The sequence below is a fragment of the Fundulus heteroclitus genome, chromosome 13, assembly GCF_011125445.2.
Source record: "Fundulus heteroclitus isolate FHET01 chromosome 13, MU-UCD_Fhet_4.1, whole genome shotgun sequence".
Classification (NCBI taxonomy): Eukaryota; Metazoa; Chordata; class Actinopteri; order Cyprinodontiformes; family Fundulidae; genus Fundulus; species Fundulus heteroclitus.
In genome coordinates, this window is record NC_046373.1 from 22,771,581 (window position 1) to 22,783,818 (window position 12,238).

The window sequence follows — 12,238 nt, forward strand, 5'->3', positions numbered from 1 at the left end:
AGAGACGCAGCCATTTAAATCAGAGCCTCACGTCTTCAGCCGTCTCATCCTCCTCTTCTTCATCTGGACGATATTCTTCATCAGAGGAGTCTTCCTCATCCAGTGGGATGTCCACAAACTGAGGAGCCTGAAACCAGACGGTTGGAGACAAAACTTCATAACTTATCATTTGTATAAAGAGGCGCTTTACAGCTTCGCATTCTTCTGAAGTTAAAAACAATAAAGATAAAACAGAATCTCTAAAAATGTTCAACCTGTAAATAAAAAAAAAGGAACATAACTGAAAATACTTTTTTTTAATGTGACAAATTTTAAAAAGATCTAAAGTAAAAGGTAGAATAAATTTCTGTTCTATACTTGTATGCCAAGTGATTTACTAGCAAATACGGAAATAAACATAAGAAACTGAGATAAAAAGCAAATTAAAATCAGGTTTAAAGTGTTTTTTCTCAAACTGAAAAATACAATTAAAATAAGAAATATCAAATATTATAATTAAGATATAATAATAGTACTATAAGTAGACAAAAAAGTCTGTCCTCTTAAAAAAAAAACTTTAATTGTTTAGAATATTGTATAATTTTTAAGAATATAGAAGAATTAATATATTGTAACTTCCAAGTAGAACTGAGGTTGACATGATCATAAAAACGCAGGTTAGACGTGGACCAGAGGGATGTGTTTAGGTTTCTACTGAAGGCGGTATAAAACTATTACATTGTTATTATTATTATTATTATTATGGTGTTATATTATTATGTTATAAAGGTCACTCACTCCTGCTGCTACCTGATCATAGCTTTATAAGTGTAACTATTAGAGTAACGACTGCAACCACGCACCATAGCTGCAACAATAACTGTAATAACTTATGTGCAATAAACTATTTAAACAAGGTGCTACAATCCGTGCATTAAGCCTGTGCAATAATCCTGTATAAACTGTATAAACTGTGCAATAAGCCTGTGCAATAGTCCTGTATAAACTGTATAATAACATATGTGCAATAACATATTTATACATAGGAGTGTACAGAATTGTATATTGTATATAGCTGTATAACTGTATCTAACTGATTCTACTTACCTACTTTGACACCTTCTTCTGACTTTTGACTATTGAGCCGATGGGACAAGTGAATTTCTCCACTGTGAGATCAATAAAGCTTATCTCTTTTTTTTGTGCTTTACCTTTTTAGCGTCGCTGCTTTTCTTGATGGGTGAGATGTTCCAGGTGGGAATGACCTGATGGGAAACAGAGGCGTGAACAACCCAACCCTCCAACGTTAGCGCCGTTCATGTAACTCTTCAAAGCAGACTCACCACGCCCTTCTCCACCACCTCTTTAAACTTGGATCGAGTCATTTTAGGCTCCTTCAATAGAGAAGAATTAATTATTTCCAAATGAAGAAGCTGAAACGCAACTGCAGCTGCACTGGGTGTGATTTTTATTTAATTGTTTTTTTACTGGAGACTCACAAATGGAGGAACTGCTTCGGTCTCATTGATGGCCGCTTTCATCATGGCTACCACATGCTCATTGGTGATCACTTCCTGCAAGACAAGCACGCGAAAAAGGCCAAACATTACAACTCCAAACATAAGCAAAAACATATCCATCCTGGCTTCAAACATCTGACTCAAGATAAAATGGATCAGATAACTATATTAGCTTTTTCCAATCACTTCAAAAGGATAAAAATGCCCACTTTTAAAATGTTTTAATCGTTTTTTTAAGGCAAGGGGTGTCCCAACTTTTCGGCAGGAGGGCCAAAAAAAATAATAAAAAAGATTTTAAAAAATAACCAAAGAATTATGCTGGGATTTTTTTTTACTTGATCATTTTGATTACTACCTAGTCAGGTTTTCTGTAGGAAAAGGATGCTTAAGTCACTGTAGACTTAAAATTAAAAACAGGTTTTGCTTTTTTTTTGCCCTTTATTAAGACGGTCAACCAGTTTGCAAATTAGTTTAAGCTAGGTTGAGAAAAAAAAAAAAAAAAAAAAAAGGATTTTTTTTTTGGTCAGGCAATATAAGAACACAATTTGTGTCATTAGTTCTTTAGAACTCACTGGCTGTAATTACGTAGTTAATTTTATTGAATTAATTAAAAAACTAATGTACAAAAGTCTGTGTTTTGAGTTAAAGAGATGTGGTCCTATTTACTATAGAGAATGTAAAAAGTGTGGTAGTTAAAAGATGATACCTTGTGTTGTACCTAACATTTTCTATTTTAAGATCTTAACCTGTCTGTAATAATTTTGCCCTAATTAAATATTAAAAGCTTCCATCTGCATCAGCCATCTGTGCTGGACACTTTGGACACGCCTGCTTTAAGGCATAGTTATAAAGTTTTATTTTGATATAAGATTATTCTCTGAATTATTTCCCTAAGGACTTTGTGTTGGACTTTTTAAATTTGCCCCTGCAGAAGCAACACTGACCACTTTACCAACATCCAAGCCCTCCATTGAGGGTTTGACTGTTTCTGTCATGATAACCAAAAAAAAAGTTTGTGTTTGGGATTTAAAAAATAACTCATGTGAGGCAGTAAAAAATCAGCATGAACTCACATGGATGATGTTTTTAACGTTCACAGTGGTGAGGTTGTGCTGTTTGGATTTGGTCTCCAGAGCCTGGTCTAGCTCGCTGTCGATCTCCACCTCCACGCCCGTCTCCTCTTCCTCCGTCTCTGGAGTCCGGCCCTTCTCATTCAGAGTCCGTTTCTTCTTCTTCCCCATCTTCTTCCTCTGAGCCTTTACCTCCTCGAGGTTCTCCTCTGAGATAGAAATGTTTGAGTCATTAGCACACAAAAAAAAAAAAAGAAAATTACCATCTTAAATTTGGAGGGATGTATAGTGCCTTGTAAAAGTATTCAAATCCCTTAAACATTTCCACACTTCACACGTTACAACCACAAGTTTCAATGTATTTTAAATGATAGACCACAGATTTAGCACACAGAGAAGCTGCCAACAGGTTTGTTGTAACTCTGGAGGAGCTGCAGAGATCAACAGGACAATCTGCTGACAGCAGAACCATTAGTTGTGTAATCCAGAAATGTCTCTTTTACGGAAGAGTGAAGGAAGAAAAAAAAAAAGTAATAGTTGAAATTACTTCTGAAGCTCCCTTAAGTCACGGGGGGAACACGCCAACCAGACGTGGTCGGATGAAAAGTCCATCGCCATGGTGAAGCACGGTGGGGGCTACGTACACTCATTCCCTCTGTAATTATGTTCTCACAAGCAAAACAGATCCACGTTCCAGTGTCAACCAAGGAATTTTCTTTTAATTCATTGACCAGGTGTTTCTAGGATTCTACCAAGATAACATTAAGAACAATGTAGGCGAGCCTTTGGTTCTCCACAACCACTATCAAGCTATTTCCTTCTGGATAATTTTCACAAACTAGTGCACTCTTACAAACTCCCACAGGTGCAGGGTTCCAGGTATTAAGTGTTCACTTATATACAGAAAGCCGGTAATTTATTTATTTATTTATTTTTCACTTTCTTTTCTCAGGTATCACTTTACACATGTCAGCTTAAATAATAATACATATGATTTAGCAATGGCATCAAGGTGTTACTCTAGTGTATCTGTTGCTTTATGTCTGTTGGTTGTGCTGTTCTTTTTGCGTCTCTTTCCATATGATGGAGCAGACAGAGGACGTTTTATCATTCTCTCCTTTTTATTTCTTCTTTCTTTCACCCCTTTCTTTTTCTTTCTTTTTTCTTTTCTTGTTCTTCCTTTGCTCTCCTAATTTCCCATTGTAGTGTCCATATAATTTGAAATTCTCCCTGCAGGAATCACAATAAAACTATTTACATGCATAAATAAAGCGGAGCACTACGGTGAATGCTGATTGCTCCACTTGTGAAAGCAAAATCTGTCGAGCTCTAATTGCCATTAAGACATCAATTCTTATTGCCACATTGCTAGATAGGACACTGGGGGAAAAAAAACAAAAGAAACAATGTTGACAATCTTGACGGGTACCCAACATAAAACATCATGCGACTCCCACTTGCCTAGTCTCACAAGAAGGTTGGGTTTGAGTGACCCTGCAGACCCCATCCTATGTAGAATACAGGCCACAAAGTTTACAATAGTAATTAGAACCTGGGTAACTCTTACTGCTTTAAGAAAAATGCATGATTAATACAAAAACTCATTATATATTTCCGTAACAGTATGTCAACTTTTAAAGCGTCAGACTATTTTGGGGGTTTGAGGATCGATGCCGATGAAGCCGGAAAGACAAACGTGTGTTTGTGTTACCCATAGTGATGATGAGGCTGGAATCAGTGGTGTCTTCCTCTACCAGCAGGTAGCCTTCCTCCTCCCCCTCTTCCTCAGCTCTGGCTCCTGGCGCAGCATCCTCCGCGCTGAGGCGCGCTGCTCCAACGCCGGAGCTACTGGAGCTGCTGTAGGCATGCTGTGGCTCGGCTGGGCTTAGTTTCAGGCGTTTGCGGACTGAGTTCATAGTGGAGAAACATGACCTCCGATCTCTGAAGCGGACATAAACAGAAGAACATCTGTTAGGGTAGAAAATTACACTTTATATGCTGAATATGGAGCTCTGCATCATGTTAAATCGCGTTTTTCCCCCCCAGCTAAAACTCTCATAGACACTTTATTATGAACAAACAAAAAAAAAATGATATGAAGCTATGAGGAAATTAAAAAGAGAAACTCACTGCCTCTTCCAGCTACAAAGTGAAGCTCCTGGTAAAAAAAAAAAGAAAACAAGGTCGGGTTTGAGCAAACGTCAGGGCTGCTGTTAGTTATTAAAGTTAACGTTTGCTCCTGATATTTAACGCCCGGTCTGATTAGGAGCCACCCGCAGACAAACTCACGCCTCCTGGGTCTCCGACTGGACAGGCAGATAAGCGGACCCGACAAGCCCGGCTGCGGTCCGTCCGTAGCTACAAAGCTAACAACACTCCAGCCGGCTAGCAGCTAACGGCGGGCAAACGGCCCGCTCCTTCCAAACGTCAACCGAGATCCGGTGAGAACGTCCCGCCTAAGAGTCTCTATCAGCCCGGCGTCGCTTCTGGGTGGAGGGAACCCTATCCACCATGATCCATCGCTGCTCAAACACACTCACTGCCCGCCACAACCGTCAGGCGATTCTGCGCACCGATAAACTACATTTCCGGCGTCGCAGCTTGGATGTGACGTCATCAAGCAGCGGCTCCCTGGAATGATTATGGCAAGCTGTTTATGTATTTCTTGGATCGCCCGTTGACGTTCGAAAAGGTGGCACGTCTGTTTTAGTACTCTTGAAATTAGGCTTCATTGTGGTCTACTCTAAAACTGTACGTGTAAGAGGACAGCTGGCGATGAATTTCCACATTAAATCCATTCACTGAACAAATTTCTACTTACTTAACTTTAAATAAGGCAAGTAGTAAACTTATATACTTGGCAAACTTGACGCTTACAGTTGCAAAGTCAGGTAGAAAACGTTAAAAAGCATTTTATTAGCCAGGTGATTACCATTTTAGACATGTCTAAAGTTTTACTAATTAACTTGTTGCTTTAAAAGGAGCTATAAATAATACTGATGCTTTGTGGCTCAAATTGGCACAACAGCCAGCCAATCACAGTATGTCGTTTTTAAACGGTGCATTGCAGTTGTGAAATCTTACTTACACAGGATAGGTGTATAATGCTGTATTCTGTTCTATTTCTGGTCTGCTTCTCTTACTGGTTTCCATGTTTTGCAGGCTGCTGTTCTTTTGCCAAGATAAAATACTGCGCTCTGTTATGGAACCCTGGGAATATGATTGGCTGGGGAACCAGGAAGTAAACACAGGCTGCACTCTGAAGCGAAGTTGTTCAGCACCTCTAAGAGAGGGTAAAAAAACCCAACTTTGTTGATGGATAGAACTGATTTATAGGGAATGTTACTACCATCCCAGGTGCCAAATGAGAATGTTGATTTTACAGTAAATATCTTACTTAAGTATGAAACATGTTCAGAGCACAATTGACAATATGCCACACCCCCACTAATGCTGCCCTGGGCGACTGCCCAGACCAAAAACCGCTTGTTCCACATGAAGGTTACACCCAGAGTGGCAAAAATATGATTTTGGGAAGACGGTGAGTTCTAGGCAGGGGCCAGTAAACCAAGTCAACTATATATAATTGCTGGCACAGAGATCGTAAATCATACCATTTTACCCTTCAGTAAACAAAACGAAAAAAAAAAAAACCTTCTGGCTTCAGTGGTATTAAATAGGAGCAGTTTTCAGCTGCTAATCGGAGGTCTGCAACCTGCAGTAACGGAGCAGCAAGTGGCTCCTTTAAAAAAAACAAAACATTGCCCTTAGTTTAATTTTGTGCCCTCATAAATGAAGTTTAAACAGTAGGCAACCAAAATCTTATTTTGTTTGTATTACTTTGTCTTTATGTAAAACACACTGAGTTGCCTCTTGGTATGACATATACTATATAAATAGAAATGCCATGCCATTATTCAGGTTTTTATTAGGTCAAATGCAATAATACAGATTATAATAACCATTATAACCATTTAAGAAACTAGTTATATATCAAGAAAAAAGAACATGGAACAGAAAAAAACATGGTCCATCAACAAATTTTCTTCAGCTGAGCTGGAAGTGGAACTACTGGGAGATAGAGAGAGAACGAGGGGCCTGTCGGGCCTTCCTGTCTATTGCCTCCTCTGTCCCTTGATCTGATCAGCCATTTCGACACTGCCCTCTCTACATCCTTCCTAGTGATCTGGCTGGTTAAGGTGTTTTTCTTTAAAGCTCCTGCAGGAAACATATGTTATGGTCACTTCATATGTGCCAACACAACTCTCAGCAAGGATTGTAAAGTCAACTATGTTAAAGTGATATTCACCCAAAACTGATCACTTTTATATCAATTACTCAAGGTTTAATATGTCATTTTGGGTGATGTATCCCTTTACATAGTTGACTTTACAAACATGCAAACGTCAGAATGATCTGGGAGAAAGCAAGGGGAAAAAAAGATCAAAATTCAATGCTGACTGACCAAGACTGTCACTTTTTTTTATTTATTTCTAAAATCTGGCTTTATTAAATTGTCCATAAAAAAAATTACAAACCAAGGAAAAAATACAAAATGTTATGTTTTTGATAAGAACAGCTGTTGACTGGAAGATCTGTGCAAGAAAATCTTGAAAACATTCTTTATCTGATAACATTTCTGGAGCACCTGTTTTGAGGGGACATGTATGTCCTTAAGGTGAGCGTATTATTGAACCTTAGAAAATCCAAATTACATTAGTTACATTAAATTAAACTTCCTGACCAAAAATAATGCCATTTCAAGTCATACAGTAACAGCCACAGCCAAAAGATTAGTATAAATTTCCCTCGACAGTTACTATATTACAGGTATTATCCATTATGCACTTACCAAATATGACTTCAAACAGTTTTAAAGTCCTGAATTCCCGCTTTCCATTCCGGCCCACAAAGTTGTACTGCCTTGACAGGCCATGGTCCTTGATTAAGACCATCATGCGTCTTGTGGCCTCATCCACAGTCCTCCCTCCAATGTCTGCCACTGCTGTGACCTAAGGGGGAACAAAGTCAGTACAAAGCTAATTAATTTTTCTATCTCACTGGTGTAAACCCGACAGAAAGACAAACTCTGGGACTAGATTATTTTCATTGCCGATTAATGTAATGATTATTTCAACAATTACTCGATTTGTTGCTATAATAATAAAATGTTTTTTTTTTTGAAAAATGTCAGTGTTTCCTAAATCTCTTGTTCTGTCCAAAAAACAAAGAGATACTCAGTTTATTGCCATGAATGAACAAATAAAACAGAAACATTCACATTTATGAAGCTGAAATCAGAGACTTAGGACTTTTTTGCTTTAAAAAAATTACTCAAACTGATTATAGTTGCCAACTAATTGAATAATTGATTACGGTTCAATTTATTGATTAATTGTTGCAGCTTTATTGTGAGCACACTTGGATGGTTTCAGATCAGATTTACTGCTATAGCCCCCCAATAAAAAAGAATGAAGTTTCACTAGCCTAGACTTTACATACATACCAGTTTAGACATGAAGCTTGTGTTAGACTGTTTTTCCTCCATAATTTCGACCTCCCTAACTGTCTTTAGGGGGAAACCCTCTGGGATGGGAGCAAGGGTGTCGCCACTGTTGTGTCAGGGTTCGTAGCACCCTTCCATCAACTCTTTGGGTTTCTTTGATATCCTCAAGGAGTGTCAGGATGCGAACAAACATGCTGTCCCCTCGAGTGGACATAAGAGTTCTGGCATCCATTGGGACATCAAGGCCCTTTCTGCTGAAGATTTTCAAAAATGCAGACAGCGCTGTTTGTGAAATGTTGAATTCTGTGGCCCACTCTGCAAGCCCATCTGAACCATCGTCATCACCTTCGAGGTCAGTATATTCATCTCCATGGAAATCACAGTCTCTATGTGGCATATCATATGAATCCCAATTTTCATTATATCAACATGATCAAATGATGGAATGTTAGTCATAAAAAAACATCGGTGGAATTTCCATCTTCACGATTACTTGATAAATTCTCATTGCAAGCATCATAGAAAGTGTCCATGGAATCTATGTTCTCAGAATCTTCTGTCAACAAATCAGTCAAAAACTCCTTTACAAGCATAAGCAAATGTTCCTTCACTTTTGCCAATATTTTCCTCCTTTTTGTTCTGTCTTAAGTCTCCATTATTTCTAAAAAAAAAAAAAAAAAAAAAAATGTTTTAGCTTTTAGATACAATAACTCCAACCAACAACTGTAAATGATGTGGTTTGTTGAAGCCGGTAGTAATGTGGCTGATCTGCTCCTTCTGCAGGGCAAGCCTTCAATGTAATCACTATTTTAAAGATAGCATTAGACTTAATGCTTTGCACTAGCACCCTTGTCCAACATAGACCTTCTAGCCCACTCATTCCTAGGCCCCCACACAACAGCAGCTACAAATAAATCACATAATTGCTTTTTTTGCAAGTGGAGATAATATAACAGTTCTACACAGAACAGCTATTACAACACGAACGACTAACATCACAACAGCTAAAATCACATTTGTTTCTGTAATTAATCACTGATGTAATCCAAGTCCACGTAAAGTGAAGCTAGATTTGTTTTCTGAGTTTATCGCATCACAGAGTTTGACTGTGATAGGCTAACGTGTGCATTAAGGCGGAGGGACATTTCAGCTGGTTTTATGTGCTGTCTGTAGTGCGGCATCACTTATTGTAGAGTTGGTCACTGGAACTACCGAAAGCAGGGCCGGATTATCCATAAGGGCCAGTGCCCAGAGGCACCACATGACATGCTTTAAAAATATTTTTCATAAATTGTTATATTTACTTGAAATTGTTGAAAGACCATTATTCGTTTTGTCAACACTGTCACAAGATCTTTTTGATTAACATTTTAAAATGAGATATTTGAATATTGCTCACATGCCTACATGTAGTTGTGTAAGTTAGTAAATTACATTACAGAAATCCCCTTGATTATGTCTGATGCTTTTGACTGGAGGACAGCACGGGTAAGGGGGGGCGGTTGAGGTATAGTGCCCAGGGGCACCACATTGCCTTAATACAGGCCTGACTGAAAGTCACGTTAAAATTTTGAGATGCAATTTTTAATCTGCTTCAGTAAACTGAAAGGGGGGGGGGGGTGGGGTTGTGAAATTTAAATCCAATGTATCCTCTACAATAGGTTGGATTCATGTTGATGTGCGTAAAAAAAAAAAAAAAAAAAAAAAAAAAAACACACCACACACACACCTTTCCCAGTGGCTGTTGAAACATAGCATGTTTGATTTGACCAATTTTGAATTTGTAAACGGTGCCCAACTGGAGCCCACATGGGTCCCAACAACAGAGCCCACTCTGAGCCCATGTCCAGCTGAAGCCCATCTAGCTTTATTTGAGGCCCCTAATGGGCTCCACCAGGACGTGTCTGCAGGATTGAGTCAAATAAAAGACTTGCTCCAACAAGAGGAATTAAAATAAATATAAAATTTTATTTAAACCCATAGATTAAAAACAAGCAAATCCTGACTGACGTTATCGTGCATTGCGGGATGAAGGACTCAGAGCCATCAACGCAGCCGCGGGTTTCTTCAGCTCCCTCATCACCTGGAGACCCAGAGCCTTAACGGGCCGCAGGTTGACCCGGGACCGGCCGGTACCGTCAGGGCAAACCGCCGCGGGAGGAGGCGTTCCCTCTGGGTCTCCCTCGGGTTCCGCACCGTTAACAGTCACTTTGGGTCTGCTTCGGTGGAACAGGGACTCCCGCCTGCTGGTGGAGGGAGTCGTGGCCAGCACGCCGTTGAAGCCGTAGGGCGTGGTCACCTTCGCGACGTGCGTCAGCGACATGGCCGCGCGCGTCGTTGGGTCCGCGTCGGAAGCCTCTGCCGCGGCAGCGCGGCGCAGACGCGCGGCCCGTGGAGTGCACAACCGGCGCCAGGGGGAGGCGCGCTTGGTCGGGTTCCCCGGTGGGCTGGTCCCGGTTGGGTCCTCCTCGTCGTCTTCTGACAGCAGCCGTGAGCGGCCCGAGGAGCTCCGGCGGAACAGCGGAGAGACCCGGAACGGACTGCGTGAGGGAGGGATGATGAAGGTCGGGATGCGCTCCGGAGTCAGAACCAGAGCCCGCAGGGACGCTCCGGATTTCACCGCAGACATTATGAAGGAGGCTGGAGACAGTGAGAAATAAGAGAAAAACGATGATGGTCGTTTGACAGAGTTTCAGGGATCCAAACCCAAAGAAAATAATTTGATCAATCAAAGAACCACATGTTACTCCTGGAGTATAACTAAAGTTACAGTTTTCTTGAATCCTTGTTGAAAATGAAAAGCATTAAATCTTATTATTTGCAGAACCTTTTTAAAAGCCACTGAAAGGTGAGCCCATATCAGCAGCAGACCCTCGTGTCTGTACCGTTTTCTAAACCATATTTTCTCTAAAAGAACCATACCTGCCAGTTGATCCACAGGGAAAGGGAATTGCTGCAGCTGCCGGTATTGCTGCTGACGCGTCGCTCTGATACTAGCGGACATGCATGGGGTTGTGTTTATAAGCAGCTGCAGGTGGGGCCAATCACACGCTAATCAGGGGCCCCGCCAATAACCCCGAGTTGATTAAATTGACTGGACAGTTTAAAACAATTACCAATTTACTTCCTGGAAATATTCAGTTTCTGAATAAAGTTGGGGGCTGCTGTACCTGTAGGGGAGTTTAACTTTAAACACTCAGCAGCCGCGTACAACATTAAAATGGTTCTGTGTTTGTGTTTGTGGAGTGAAATTGATGGACAGATTGGGTGTAGAGCTCAAGCACCGTCCAATTATGGCGCAGTTAAAAACAATCAGTACAAACAAATGAGTTTTACTATGTAGAAGGAGGAAGATGGGCTTTAGAAACATGGTGTCCTGTTAAATAATTTATGTATTTCTTTATTTTTCCACGTAATTCAGTTTAATTCTATTACCTGCAACATAAATGTTTGGAAGGACTGTATCGCAAGTTACCAATTTTTAATATGGAAAGGAGGCAGGAGAAAATAAGCTTTTGCTTCTGCCTAGGGGTGGATAATAATTCAATATATATATATATATATATATATATATATATATATATATATATATATATATATATATATATATATATATATATATCACTTTTCCAATAAGTGATATGACTTTCATGATATTTCAATATACATTATAGACTGTGACAAATTTGTCACAGACTAATGTTCTGGGTTTTAGTTTTGTGGTTTTTTTTAAAGCAAATATTTCTAAAATGTTATATTGAAGGAGATTTATAAACATAGCGAAATAATTGTCATAAGTTTGTTTAGACATCTGTTGTGGGCGTTCTTCTTTCTAAAGCTTATATTTTATTTATATCAATATCGTAATTATATTGTATCGACTGAAATTTAGAAATATATCATGATATAAGTTTTGGCCATATTCCTCCAAAGTAGACGGCACTCTTGTGCACAAATAATATTTACTTATGATATAAATTGGTTATAATTTAAATTGTGAAACCATGAAGTGTTTGTAAACTCTTCTCAGCTGCTTTCCATATGGAAATTCAAGCATTATTAAAAACTTAAAATGTTTAATCAACAATATCTTACGTGATTTCACATAAATGTTTTGGTTTTTTTAGACTTTGTGAGACTTAAAAATGACATCAGAAATTTGA

General features: G+C 39.3%; 2 protein-coding genes across 2 annotated transcripts in view; both read right to left on the reverse strand.

The window, feature by feature from the left end:
* si:dkey-27c15.3 (GON-4-like protein) overlaps positions 1-5,162 on the reverse strand; it is a 28,252-nt gene extending 23,090 nt beyond the window's left edge. The window contains exons 1-8 of the mRNA XM_036145392.1: positions 4,859-5,162; positions 4,700-4,727; positions 4,281-4,510; positions 2,573-2,778; positions 1,479-1,553; positions 1,323-1,373; positions 1,191-1,244; positions 32-127 (exon numbers count right to left, since the gene is read on the reverse strand). Of these exons, the coding sequence (XP_036001285.1) occupies positions 32-127; positions 1,191-1,244; positions 1,323-1,373; positions 1,479-1,553; positions 2,573-2,778; positions 4,281-4,485 (687 nt within the window). The 5' untranslated portion in view covers positions 4,486-4,510; positions 4,700-4,727; positions 4,859-5,162. The remainder of the gene's footprint in view (positions 1-31; positions 128-1,190; positions 1,245-1,322; positions 1,374-1,478; positions 1,554-2,572; positions 2,779-4,280; positions 4,511-4,699; positions 4,728-4,858) is intronic.
* Positions 5,163-10,023: 4,861 nt separating this feature from the next.
* On the reverse strand, positions 10,024-11,131 carry LOC105937784 (C2 calcium-dependent domain-containing protein 4C). The gene is made up of 2 exons (XM_012879285.3): positions 10,998-11,131; positions 10,024-10,715 (listed from the first exon to the last, which is right to left on the reverse strand). Exons 1-2 carry the CDS (start codon positions 11,077-11,079, stop codon positions 10,087-10,089), a joined length of 711 nt encoding a protein of 236 aa, XP_012734739.2. The 5' UTR covers positions 11,080-11,131; the 3' UTR covers positions 10,024-10,086.
* Positions 11,132-12,238: the final 1,107 nt, after the last annotated feature.